This window comes from Varanus komodoensis, unplaced genomic scaffold, assembly GCF_004798865.1.
Source record: "Varanus komodoensis strain SLA01 unplaced genomic scaffold, ASM479886v1 scaffold1, whole genome shotgun sequence".
NCBI classification, from domain to species: Eukaryota; Metazoa; Chordata; class Lepidosauria; order Squamata; family Varanidae; genus Varanus; species Varanus komodoensis.
In genome coordinates this window covers 136,073,293-136,087,412 of record NW_025335268.1, presented here as the reverse complement: position 1 = coordinate 136,087,412, position 14,120 = coordinate 136,073,293, and the positions used below count along the sequence as shown (strand labels likewise).

Here is a 14,120-nt window from a genome sequence, read left to right as displayed (position 1 = left end):
GCCTGTGGTGATTTTAATTTATATTATACTTCCTCAAGCAATGCCATATAACTACGTCATTTAGAACTCACATGACTGATCAATTAAAACCATTGCCTATCATTTTTCAGACTTTGTAGCTTAACCCTGCAAGTGTTGCTTTTAAGACAATAGTATCCAGCCTACCACACTTTCATTTTTTTAAACCACTCAATAGCTGAGGTTCTTTGAAAAATTAACAAACATTAATACACACAAACAAACATATATTAACATAAAACAACAAAACCACAATGGCAATTGCAATTGAACTACTATAGAAGCATAGCAGCAGAAAATGATAAAATGTTTTATTAAAAATAAAGTGAAGAAGGTAAATTGTTAAAATTCTGGGAAGATAAAAAGGTCTTCACTTAGAGCCAAAAGGAATACAAATTAGGCACCAGGCGCACCTCTTTGGGAAGGTCATTCTGCAGCTGGGGTACCCAACCAAAAATGCCCACCTCTTGATTGCTACCCACTTCATTTCCTCTAGAAAGGGCTCCTGAAGAAGGACCCCCAAAGATTACCTCAGAGTTCAAGCAGGTACTTATAGAATGAGGTATTCCTTCAGGTAACTCAGACTTGTACTTGTGTGTACATATGCATGTTTTGGTAAATCTAACTTGCCGACATACCTGGCGCAAGAATATCTTTGATTCTGGCAAGTATTCAAGGAAGGAGGTTGCCTTGCAGGACCTAATTAGGGTGCAAGGAAACTGCTCATGGGACTAATACGATTGCCACTGTAAACTCTTAATTCTTTGGGAATGGCAGATTTCTACTTGCTGGGTAGAAAGAGAAAAGCACTTTGCATATGTTCCAGAACCTTTTAACTATATTCTTGCTAGCTAGGAGAATTTTTGGCTACTAAGTCCAGACATGATTTGTGATCCCTCTATGCATGCATGTATGCACCAATATATGTTTGTAAGTATGTATATTCACACATACATTCATGCATGCACGCACACACATACTGTGCTTTATTGTATTTATATCTTTAGTGTATTTTTATATTTTGATCAATTGTTGTGAACTGCCCTGAGAGCTTAGTCTATTGGGTGGTACAGAAATAAGATAAAGAAATACATATATAAATGAAATAGGCTAGGAAGATTTTTATTTATTGTTAGTGATGTGATAAGCATCGCCCAATAGGAATTCATGATACTCAAGGGTTATATTCCATACAGCGCCCTAAACTGCAATCATTCTGCTAACAGGGAAGAACAAAGAAGATTAATTCCTAGTAACTTTGTATTCTTTGTGTTTAAATACTAGGAAAATACCATAGCCATTATAACCTTTTCCTTAAAGAAAAATGGGCAAAAAGTGAACAAATATTAATTTGTTTATTACAAATTGATTGGCTTAAAAAGGAATAGTAATTTTCAGAATACTGCCTACTTTGCTCAATGAACTGTCTCTCATATTTGTAGCAATTAAAACAAACAGAGATAAGCTAAGGCTGAATCTATAGATGGCTCTCCATCGTGTTCTTAATGCCACAAGCAACAGCGAATCAATTCTGAAAGATTTCAGTTTCCTTTACTGACAAATGTTCCAGGTGTTTCTGCATTATGCACTTACAAGGTTTGTAGATTTGAAAGTCCCTTAAAGACACCATCAGCAATGTGACTGACTCTGTTGTCACTCAGATTTAATCTCTCTAGTAAACTCAGTCCAACAAAAGCAAACTCATCTAGACGGGTGAGCTGGTTGTAAGACAGATCTCTGAAATAAAGCACAGTACAAGAACAAAGAATTCATTGAAACCACTAATCAATTTTATTTCTGACAATATTTTGCTAGAAAAATAAAGCATCTTTTTAGCTAGGAGAAAGACATTTTGCTGCTGATTTTACTCCAGTAACCATTAGGAAAACATTTGATTGGGAAATCCCAACACGTACAGTTCAGAAAGCCTTTGACAGAACTCCCATGCATCTGGTCCAATCCTATGAATGGCATTCTGACTGACATAGAGCTGTTGTAATGTCCTCAAACCATAAAGCCAGCCCTTGTTTACTTCTGTCAGGTTATTCTGTTCTAGTTCTCTGTAGAAACAAAAGGAAATGTTACATGAGTTTCAAACAAAAACTACACTTTATATAGCACTTTACTGAGGAGGAATGCATAGAGATTTACAAATGCTAAGCTACATGGAAGTCCTTGCACAGGGAAGTCATATACATTTATAAAGAGCAAAGAAATGATTTTTTTTCCAGTAGACTTGGGGTAAATGATCTACCGAGACAAAGCTGGCTGACAACTTAATAACTCATTTGCTACTCTGCCCCTTACAGGATGTGACCTGCAACATTTCTATAGTAACCCTAACCCTTAAAGTTATATGCAGTGGAGAATTAAAATCACTAGCAAAACCAGTAAGACAGCACAGTCCAATGTACATGGCCCTACTCTGCCATAAACTGGGCCATTCATTTTCTTCCTACCTCATTTCCTGTAAAGTTAGAAAAGCAGGGACCAATTTAAGGGAATTGTTTTGGATTCAGCTTGGGTTAAGTATGGGAAGGCATAAGTGGAAAGAAAAGACAAGAGCGATTGCTCTAAAAGTCCTGTCCTCCCTATAGTCATGTGTTCAGGCTGGGAGCTGAACATGCATGGGCGTTCCTTTGCAGAATCTGTGAATGTCCAGAAATATGAATCAGCAGCATGTATAATGGAAGGAATGGGGCCAGCAAGACAGTCCTGTTCCCCAGTTCCCCACACTTTTACCTTCTGTGTGAAGATGTGAACAGAACTGTTGCTGCAATATTAATGCACTACAGTCAAAAGCTCAATGTAGTTACCTTTAAGTGTCTAAAAATAAATGATAATATAGAGGAATGCAGTTGAAAGAAGCAATGAACCAATCAAGACTAGCAAATGAACATGACAAGATACAGTATATTAAATTCCATGTATGATATGAAACCTTAAGCTTCAATGGGTGATAGGAAAACCATATCTTTATATATAGGTGTAATACAGTTTCATCAGTCCTGGAAATGCAGTATCATCCAAGGCTTCTAATGAAGAGACTCACAGTGATTTGTACTTACAGCTCTTCCATGTTATCCAATCCAAAGAAGGCACCATCCATTAGTCTGCTAATCCCATTGCGCTGCATTTTTAATGACTTTAAGGAGTCCAAGCCTTGGAAAGTAAGGCTTTCTATTACTTTAATTCTGTTTCTTTTCAGTTCCCTAAATAATAGTAGTTTAAACATTAGTCAGCTGAAATTAGGTATAACCATTATTTGCTATACATATTTTTGCTCTAAGAAAAAAATACTATTGAAATAACTTCAGATGCAAGTGACACTGGAGCCTACTTTATGAGCTCTATTTTGTTCCCCATGATCTTCAACATCTAGATAAACCACTGGGAGAGACCATCAGGAGGTTTGGGCAGAAGTACTGATGGCACTCAGCTCTACTCTCATTCTCATCACCTCCAGGTGAGGCATTGACTGTTCTAACTTGGTAATGGGCTGAATGTGGACCGATAAGCTGAGACTCAATCCAGATAAGACAGAGGCACTGTTAGTGGGGAGTCTATCTGTTCAGCTTGGGATTTTTCAACCGATTCTGGATGAGGCTGCACTCCCCTAAAGGATAAGGTTCGCAGCTTTGGAGTGCTCCTGAATCTTGTGCTATTGCTGATGGCCCAGGCAGACTTGGTTACCAGGAATGCTTTTCACCAGCTTCAGCTGCATCCCTGCTTGGAAGAAGGGAGCCGTGCTACAGTCATCCATGTGCTGGTAACTTCCTGCTTGGATTATTGTAACACGCTCTACATAGGGCTGCCTTTGAAAATAGTCTGGACCTTGCAACTTGTCCAAAATCGGGTGGAACGCCTGCTTATTAGAACTGGTATCTGTGAACATATCACACCAGTCCTACATAGGCTACACCCGTTGCTGTCTAGGCCCAATTCAAAGTGCTTACAGTAACATATAAAACCATAAAGAGCCTGGGGCCAGGTTATCTGAAGGAATGCCTCTCCCCATACATTCCAGCCTGGTCACTGTGGTCCTCATCTGAAGACTTCCTCTGTGTTCCTCCCCCAATGAAGTGAGGGGGAAGTTTGCAAGAAGAGCTTTCTCAAGCACAGTGCTGATATTCTGAAATCTGATTCGATTGGAGATAGAATTGGTACCTACTTTTCTAGCCTTTAGGGGCCAACTAAAGACATATCTGTTCTGTAGTTATTTTGATTAGGCGACTTCTTGCTTTTTCTTGACATTTTAATCTTATGTTAATGTGAAGCTGCAAATTTGTTTTAATGCTAGATTTTGATAAGATTAAATTTTAATGGTTTTTAGTTTTGGGGTTATGTGTATATATATTGTATTATTTTATTTTGCTTATCTTGCGTTTATTGAATTTTGATAGTTTTTGATAGTTTTTATTGTTATTGGTATTGATTGTGTATTGTCATGTGTGCTATGTATTGTTTTATGTTGTAATGGATTTTAATGATGTAAGCTGCCCTGTGGCTAGTGTGGTAGCCTATCAATCAATCAATCAATCCAATCAAATAAATGGTGCAGGCAAAGTATGCTGTATATTGTATACAACATAAATGCAATGATAACCAATAATAATTTTCTTCCCAATGCAAACAAGTTTTGGAGGAATGATTTAAAGTGTGAGGTCAGAGGGAACTGAAATGCAGGAAGTACAAACAAGAATGACCTTCTTTACAGTGTGTGTGTTAATATATGCATAGCATTTGACTCAGGATAGCCTTCTTGCATCTGCTGAAATGGGCTCTAGTCCATAAATTTCATAATGATTCTTTTTACTTTAAGGTAGCACAAGACTGTTGCTCTTGTGGCAACAGAGTAGCCTGGATACTCTTTTAAAATAAAGTATGCTTTATGAATATTTTTACACTTTTACAAATATAGTCAATAGATTCAATTGTTCAACTGACAAACTCATGATAGAAAAGTACAGTTCTTAGTAGTAAGTAACATTATGTAATATGTAGGGTGTAATATTGTGGCACTAGTCCAAACAAAAGCATATGGCCTAATAGATTAGTCTTTAAAGCAGCATAAGGTATTTATTTATTGCAGCAGCTTCTCTGGACCTTGTTAGGTATGAACCCAACCCTCATTGATTCTATTGTATAACAATAAACACAGCATCTTCTTAATTCATTTTTTCTGGCCCTTTATTTTGAAAAGCATTCAATTAAAAAACAATAATATCAGCCTTTGCATGTAACTGTTGAATGATGGGAAGGATGCTTTTAACACCTAAATCAAAATAGCAGGTCTGGCTGTCTGAAGCATTGCACCCCCTGTACTCGAAATACTAATTGCACCAAGAAAGTGTAAATGCATGGTGTGCCTGAGCTATACAGCATGAAGACTATGAACCAATGTGATATAACAACTTACAAGAACTGTACATGAGGCAGCCTGAAGGTCTTTGGAGGAATCATGCTTATTCGGTTTCTGTTTAATTTCACAACTATTAGGGAACTGGATAAGTTATCAAAACAACCTGCTTCCAGAGTAGTGATTCTATTGTTGCTCAGATTCCTGTAAAAGCATGGATTAAACAAAAAACAAAAACAAACAAACAAAACAAAATTCAGTGGTTAAATTCTGTCTGAAAAATTACACAAGAATTTCAAAGGAGCCAATTAATCTTTGGTTTGACACTTCCATTCCTTCACTCAAGGAAGTTAATTTTCAGAAAGGAGATATCTTATCACATATTATTTCACTGACCTGCAACTGCAATGCTAAGAGCTGATCAGACCCCTTATTTGCAACCTGCTAGATTTTGTCTCTTATATTCACCATACTATGGTAAACCGCTTGAACACACATAAAAGAAGCTAAATCAGACTTCAGTTTTTCATAAGAATGACAAAACAGTTCCTTTCTGGCTTGTAACAATGGCTATACTCTGCTGCCACACTAAACTACAGTGGCATAATGAGGCATGAAAAAGACTTTCCTATTTATGGGCTTGCACACTACACCTTCTGCCCCACATACAGTTGAGGAGTTTGGAAGCATTTGCTTACTGCCTTAGTTTAATATCGACTGTTTTATTGTCTGTAGCAACAAACTGATTAATGTTAAATCAAAGGTACTTTAAAATAAGCCAACTTCAAACTGTTGTTTCTACATTGTGGCTTGTTTTAAATTAGCCATAGTCAGTACCAGTTCCTGGTTTGGACACACTTGTGGGTGACAAAGAGTAGAACCAAACACTTCCAAGTTCCCCCTTGTGGGAGAAGGAAAGGGAACAGGAGAATGTATAAACCTGGAAAGAGGCTAAACTAATTCACATCTTGCAAAAAAGAACACAATGTGCCCAGTGATAATGTTACATCAACACTCAGAACACAGCTCAGTCTTGCTGTATTTCTAACAAGTCACATGCAATAAGGAAATTTACAGTGGAACTTGCAGGCAATGGCATTCCCTGCTATTAGCACCATCCTAACTGCTGGGATTTGGAGGAATACCACCTCTGAACCAGGATGCCACATTTATTTATCTATCAAAGCTGTTCTAAATCAAGTGTAAATCAATTTTGTTGGGTAACTCAAAATTCTTGTATTAGGAAAGGGACAAATATTTCACTCTATCCATGCTTCACACCATGCCTAATTTTATAAACCTGCATCAAGCCTCCCTTTTTACAACAAAGATGGGCCTGGTTACAAGACCACTGATCAAAGAACTTTATGAAGGTTTATGACCTTCACATTAGGATCAGAACAGGTGTATTATCCTTTTAAATAATTACATGGTTTCTCAACAATAGAATGAAGAAGGAATATGGAAGCATGCCGGTACACAACTCTCTATACTAGCTGTCACACTATCATTAAGAAATAAGATGTAGATGGATATGCAGACATGAAAGTACATGCTTTCAACACTACAGGTTAATTGCCACTTTCTACTTACAAGTACTTCAGTTGCATCCGTGGGAATGAAGAGACTTTGATTTCAGAGATTAAATTAGAGGTGAGGTCAAGGTTTTCCAAGGAACTGTAAAGCTGAAGCTGTTCAGGGACAATTTCTGGGATTGTGTTATGCACTCTAACAATAAAAGAAATAGCAACATAAGAACCTTCATCAGACCAACAATGTAGAGGAATTGTTTATTTTGATGTCTGTTACATTCTAAACATAATTCTATCAGTGCTATCTTGAGATAGTAAACTATCCAGGGTTATGATTATTTGCCTTTGGAAAGTAAGGTTAGTAACTGTTCTTTTAGAGCACAACTAGATGGATTTACTTATATATATGAAAGCTTAGGGAACATTTGCACCACATGAGAACCCAACCTGCCAATGAAACCACCCACATTTGGACACATTGAAGGGCCTGCCACTATCTGTCAACTCAAAGATCATGAAAAGTAGTTTCCAAAAAGGGAGTGTAAGGGGAGGAAAACATGACAAACGTAAAAAAAGTTTGCAGTCCTAGGAGAAGATCCAATGAGTTTTTGCTACTCTAGCTATGCAGCTTGCTATCTATTTCCTGCAACCATGATGGAGTTGATCAGCCAGGTTCAGATGACATGTCATTCCATCATAGGTCCAATGGCCCCTTGAACAATCCACCCTGTGGGAAGCAGCGCTAGTTCACATGACATGACTACATTGCTTGTTACCCACAATAAGTTGTCATGTGTGCAAAGTCAGTCAATAATTTAATTTTCAGGCACTAGCACATGTTTCTATTTCCTTTAATTTCTCTACTAGGTCAGTTTTCCTGCACTGCTCAAGCAGGTATAGTTCCAAAGATCCGTAAATATGTACTTACAGGGAAAGTAGTGTAATGTTAGAAGTCAATTCTCCAAAATAGGGGATGTCAGTTAGTTCGTTGTAATTCATCTTTCTGAAAGAGAGATTTCTTTAATTGACATTTTGAAAAATGAAAAAGTCAAAATGGCTAAATGACCAGTAAACACTTTGTTTATATTAATATTCTTGTTATATGCAATTCAGCTAGGTTTACAATACCTGCAAGACACCAAGCTAATGTAATTTCTTAAAAGAAGTGTGAAAAGGCAAATTATTCAAAGAGCAGAACTGCTTAATTAAGTAACAACAGAGATTTTAGCAATCTTGGCCAGAAAATTCAGCTAACAAGAATGAACTGAGAGTATTAACAAATGTTTCCAAACAGTGAAATATTATACCTAAGAAATGTAAAGATATGAGTATCCAATAGGACACTACCATTAACATAGATTATTTTATGCTACTATAAACAACCTTTAACCCAACACTAACAGTTCTTGTAGGTATAATGGGCTTACCTGTCAGTGTGACATTATATGATGCTTAAATGAAGAACTTGAGGATCAAGTTAAAACATTTTTATTTGAATTAAAGTAATCTCAGTGTGATTACCAAATGTTACTCAATGTAGTGACTTCACCACTGGAATTCTAGTCCTTCCTGGAGAGACTTGAAGCATGCAAGGACTTAGGATCAACATTTATTCCTGGGCCTACAAATCTAAATTGGCTGAAGATAACTTTCTGATGACCCCAGCACTGCTACATCTCTAGCTTAGTAACCAAAAACTAAGCAACAGAAGTGAAAATTTTCAACTAGCCAAAGGTTGTACAGATTAATTCATATCAATATGCAAACAGCAACCAGTTCCCACTTTGTACACCATTTTTCTCTGACCGTTCAATTATTTCTTTTCTCAGAATGTTTCTTATGCCAATACTACTGACAAAAGGCTTATGTTTCCTTTGCTTAGCGCCTGTATTTTCTGCTTCTTTCCAAAACTCTTCTACCTGTTCTATCCCTATGAAAAGTAACAGCTAATCCCTGCCTGATACTATTTTACTATCCCTACCACCATAAAATCCTTTCATGCATAACGATAGCTAGAATAACTTACACTTCTTCTAGGATTTGACCTCCTGAATCAATGCTCCAGTTAGAAGATAACAAATGGTTATGACTCAAGTCTCTAAAGATAAAAGACAAAATCACAAGGTTATTCTAAACACTAGTATCAAATGCAGCTAATAAAACCCTGATGAAAGTACAGCTGTTTGAAAGCTGACTGGTATATGTAAAATTGGTATATGTAAATTACTCCAAGTGACCCAACACTAAGAAACTACCACCTGTGATTTTGTACTTAACATTAGTAACTTGGAGTGCCAATTCACTATGAGCATGAATTAAAAGGATGAGGAAAATACTCAGATCAGTCTTTAAATATTGTGATCAGACTTATGATATGACAAGATGTCATCTGACATAGACTAATCTACATTGCATATTCGAAACATGGTACCATAGTTCTGTTTGTACCACTGATTGAACAGATTGATCTTTTAAAAGAACAGAATGCAAAACATATCAAGGTAAATATATCTCCTACTAAGAAGTGAACCCAAAGGAATCGAGTTGCAACACAGATTAACTTGCCAAGATAGTTAGTTACTAGTATTATTAGCTTAAAAGAACATTTATTACATTCCTTCTGTAACTTTTACCATGACTTAAACCATAATCCTAAGGCAAAAGTGAAATGTATTTGAGGAAAAAACTAGTTATGAAATAATAATGACAGTATTATTAAGGTGTGGGCTGCGGAATCATCAGTACGCTGATGATACCCAGCTCTACCTCTTGTTTTCCACCAATCCAGGGGAGGCAGTGGCTGTACTGAACCAGTGCTGGCTGAGGTAATGGGCTGGATGAGGGCCAATAAACTGAAGCTCAATCCAGACAAGACGGAGGTCCTGTTGGTAGGCGTCTCAGGCTTCGGAGAAGGTGAATTGAACCTTGTCCTGAACGGGGTTGCACTCCCTCCTAGGGATAAGGTCCGCAGTTTGGGAGTGCTCCTCGACCCGGAGTTTTCACTTGAAGCTCAGGTAACAGCAGCGGCGAGGAGCGCTTTCCTACAGCTTCGGCTGATTCATCAGCTGCGCCCCTATCTGGAGTACGACTGCCTCGCAACAGTGACTCATGCACTGGTGACTTCCTGTCTTGACTTCTGTAACGCGCTCTACGTGGGGCTACCCTTGAAGACAGTCCGGATACTTCAATTGGTTCAAAATAGAGCTGCCAGGCTGCTGACGGGGACTGGGCGTTATGTTCACATGATTCCAGTTCTCCGTCAGCTTCACTGGCTCCCCATTGAAGTCCAGGCCCAATTCAAGGTGTTGGTGATGACCTATAAAGCCCTAAACGGCTTGGGTCCTGGTTACCTGAAGGAGCGCTTACATCCATATATGCCCAGCCGCCCCCTGAGATCAGCGGGAGAGGCCCTCCTCCGGGAGCCCTCAGTGAAGGAAATTAGGAGGGTGGTTACTCCGAGGAGGGCTTTCTCAGCGGTGGTGCCTAAGTTATGGAATGCGCTCCCCAGAGAGGTCCGCCTGGCACCGTCGTTATTTGCTTTTCGACGCCAGGCGAAGACCTTTTCATTTAAGCAGCATTTTAAATGTTAATACCATGGAAATTTTATTTGGCCAGGGTGGCTTATTTTATTCTAATATATATTTTTTAATTGTTATTGTTTTAATGTATTGTGCATTTTATTGTCTGTTGTGAGCCGCCCCGAGGCTTCGGCAAGGGGCGGCATAGAAATGTTTTAATAAATAAATAAAATAAATAAATAAAGATTAATACAGAAGCAAATCAAGGCTTCCGTCCTAAGGATGCTTCTATAGGGTAAGCCCTATTCAAAACAGCAGGTCTTACTTCTGAGTAAGTATGCAGGGGATTTCACTGTAAACCATAAAATCTATTCATTGGTTATTCATTTACAAGAGAAACTACATTTAGATAATGCTAGAGGAATCTCTTCAACGGGAAAATCAGATGACTTGTCAATATTTCATCAAGCAACAGAAAATCACTTTGGAAGAACTTAAATTAAGAACATGTTGGAAATTCTTCTCCTCCCATCACACACACTATATATATAGTTAAAGCTTTCTTATAGCCCATATATTGGGAAATCTTACTAAATAAGGTTTAGCATACTGTGAAGAAAGACTTGACTGGGAAAAATGATAGCAATGAAGGCGATATACTCTCAGATATATAAAACATTTTCAAAATAAAATCACCAGAGTCTTTTATATAATAGTGGAATCAGGCTCTAAAATCAGATCTGAGTTTTTTGGGAGAGAAACCTAACATTTTTCAAAGCAACTTCTATGACACAGGGAAAGTATAAAGAGCTTTTTCAATGGTATAGAATTCCTGAAAGATTAGATAGCATTTAGAAATGCAAATTCTTGATGGCTGCAGAGACTATAGCTTTTTTTGAACCTCTGAAGGTAAAGAAAGAGACCCATCAGAAAAAGAGACTTGAACATACAAGCCTCCTCTATGAGGCTGCAGGTACAAGCACAGCAATACCATTTCAGCATTAAAGAGCACGAAAAAAGGTGTTCTGTAGGAATTCCATGCATATGCAGGGAGAGGCTGTGGAGCCACAGGACCTTCCCATGTTTTTGCAGATTATGTTTGATACCTTAACTAATGATACATACACTTAAAACAGAATAAAACAAAAATAAAGAACCTGAGGGACAAATTAACGTCCACTCCCTGCAATGATGAAGTCGTCCCAGACATGTTTTTTTACACATGGCTGAACATTTATTTTAAAACTCTGTGACAAAATGTCAGGGAGTGAATATCTGAACTATAAAATATTATGCATCATGCTTAATTGTGCACAGCAACTTTATTAATCCATTCAAAACAAATAATTAAAATAAATGGTTAATGTTGCATTCTAAACTTGTGCATATACTACATCCAGGTAACTTGATATATCACCATGTTTTACAATATTTATGTAAAAGAGATGCTAAAACTAATGTAATATATCAAAGGAATGTTTCTGTCTTACAGTTATATGTGCACTTTGACTCACACCTCTGACATAGTTCATATGTAGATCTAATAGCTGTAAATAAAAGGGACTGGGGAACATCTGAAGTCCAGATACTAGCCTTTCCATTATGAAAAGTCTGCCAGTGGTAATAGCAATGAATGGCATGATAAATATCGGAATACAGAAGCTAGAGAATAAAGCCAATCCAACAATTTGTCCATAAATATTTCATATGCAAACCTTTTTCAAAGCTATAAAAATACAGAAAGGATCAGGTTTCTAATCTGTGGACCCCAAAGTCTTCTGGTGGACCCCAAAACAATCTGATAAACCACATTATTCTGAAAAGAAATCAGAAGTCTAGCAGTCCCAGGGTACTGGTCATATTCAAGGAGAATAAAGCTATAGTTACCTACTAGTCCTGATGGCTATATATATGACTTCCAGTAGCAAAGGCAGTATGAATATATACTCTAGTTGCTTGGAAACTTTGACAGGAGCTGCTGTACTCATGCCCTACTTATGGCTTTTCCACAAGCAATTGGATGGGCACTGTGTAAACAGAATAACAGACAACATGAATCCTTTGTCTGATCTAGCAGGGCTTTCATTTTCTTAACCTCTTGAAATTTTTAAGAAAACATGTTCACGTCTTTCACTGTTCAAATTAGGAACAAACCAGTTGGGATGCTTCCCATTCTATATTTTAGGTAGATGGTAAGTTCTGGATGTCTGGCTGCAAGTCTTTGGACGGGGAAGAAAGACGGGTGAAGTGCCATATCTTGATGGCCCTGATCTTTCCTTCCCTCCTTATCATTTCTTCAAGTTTGCTCTTACAATCTTGGAGAAGAGTCAGTATTAACCATTCTATGGTAGCTACATGGAGGAAGTGGATCTGAATACAGATCCTCAGCTCTGAGGATGCAGCTCAATTTTCATACTCAAAATTGGAATTCTGATTAATCCTATGAGCTCTTATATGCTTTCTAGAGACCACAGGTTTGCTGTGAGTATATTACAGCAAATGTCTAAAATGTGGTGCAAGCTTATAATGTGAATGTTGATAATACCAGATAAATCTTTATTTCCCAAACACAGATATATCTTCCCCTAACTATTAGATTTAGATCAATGGAATGCTGATAATCACACTTGGTGCATCTTAGTTTCATACATTAACAACATTCTACAGGGTTGTTAATGTTCACAATAATATCTACATTTACCAAACTGCAGATATTAAGTGTAAACTGAGTAATGTGAAAACCTATCATTTTGGAAGATGACCAAAACATGGAAGAATCCTTCTACAATGCCCTGAACACAACAGTTGTGTGTTTGTATGTGAGGCTCTCACATGTACTTTGGAAAGCAGCATAACCTGTTGTTTGTTATTGAAAGAATAATCTTTTTATTTATTCTTAATAAGACACTGGGCCTTTAAAGTAGGTCTAGAACAGCAGCAAACACACAATAATCAAAGCAGACTTCTATTTCACCCTGTTAATAAATTTTGGCTCTCCTCCAGAAGGAAGATGAAACCCAGGCTGCTTATGTTGACAGCTCAAGCACAGTATGTGTGAGCAGAGCTGGCACCTAGAGTAGGTTTATGCAGCAGTCCAGATAACAGAGATGGCAAGCAGTTTATCTTGTCAGAGCAAGCATACTGTTGATAGATGTTTGCATGCTTGAACAATGCTTCTACCAAAACCAAAAAGTTCTGTCTCAGCTAGCAAGTCATACTTGTCTCTATCAATGTATTAGTCACTTCCCCTTGATTTGTTAAAACCACACAGATTTATCTGTGATACTAGAATTTTACTGATAACTCCAGCAGTGACTCAAATTTTATAGAGCCTTTCTTTGAGGAAGCCATATTTATTATTTACTAAAACTGCTATGCCAAAAGCAATTCTTTATTTAAGATGACAAACCGGAGCACACATATATTTTCACATGTAAGGTTTTTTAGAATGTGTGTTCTGATTTACAAATTTATTTTCTTTGTATACTGCTAAACAGCCAAAGCAAGCAGAACAAAAAAAGACTCAATCTGGTATTATGAATATTCAGACATAATACAATTTTCATTGCAAAGCACCTGAGCAGACAATCAGGTGTCACTCACACAACATTGACAAGGGTACCTGCAGAAAATTTCTTTCCTTAAAAACATTTATCCTGTTATGATTTCTTTGAAATTTTGTAAGGACCATGT

The 14,120-nt window shown here is 37.4% G+C and overlaps 1 protein-coding gene across 3 annotated transcripts in view; it reads right to left on the bottom strand.

The window, feature by feature from the left end:
* Positions 1 to 14,120, bottom strand: part of LRIG2 (leucine rich repeats and immunoglobulin like domains 2) — a 61,572-nt gene that overhangs the window by 24,565 nt on the left and 22,887 nt on the right. For 2 of the 3 annotated variants that reach the window (XM_044447381.1, XM_044447399.1), the window contains exons 2-8: positions 8,936 to 9,007; positions 7,838 to 7,912; positions 6,971 to 7,105; positions 5,438 to 5,581; positions 3,087 to 3,230; positions 1,935 to 2,078; positions 1,612 to 1,755 (exon numbers count right to left, since the gene is read on the bottom strand). In XM_044447381.1, the coding sequence (XP_044303316.1) occupies positions 1,612 to 1,755; positions 1,935 to 2,078; positions 3,087 to 3,230; positions 5,438 to 5,581; positions 6,971 to 7,105; positions 7,838 to 7,912; positions 8,936 to 9,007 (858 nt within the window). The remainder of the gene's footprint in view (positions 1 to 1,611; positions 1,756 to 1,934; positions 2,079 to 3,086; positions 3,231 to 5,437; positions 5,582 to 6,970; positions 7,106 to 7,837; positions 7,913 to 8,935; positions 9,008 to 14,120) is intronic. The other variant, XM_044447390.1, reaches the window with a different exon arrangement.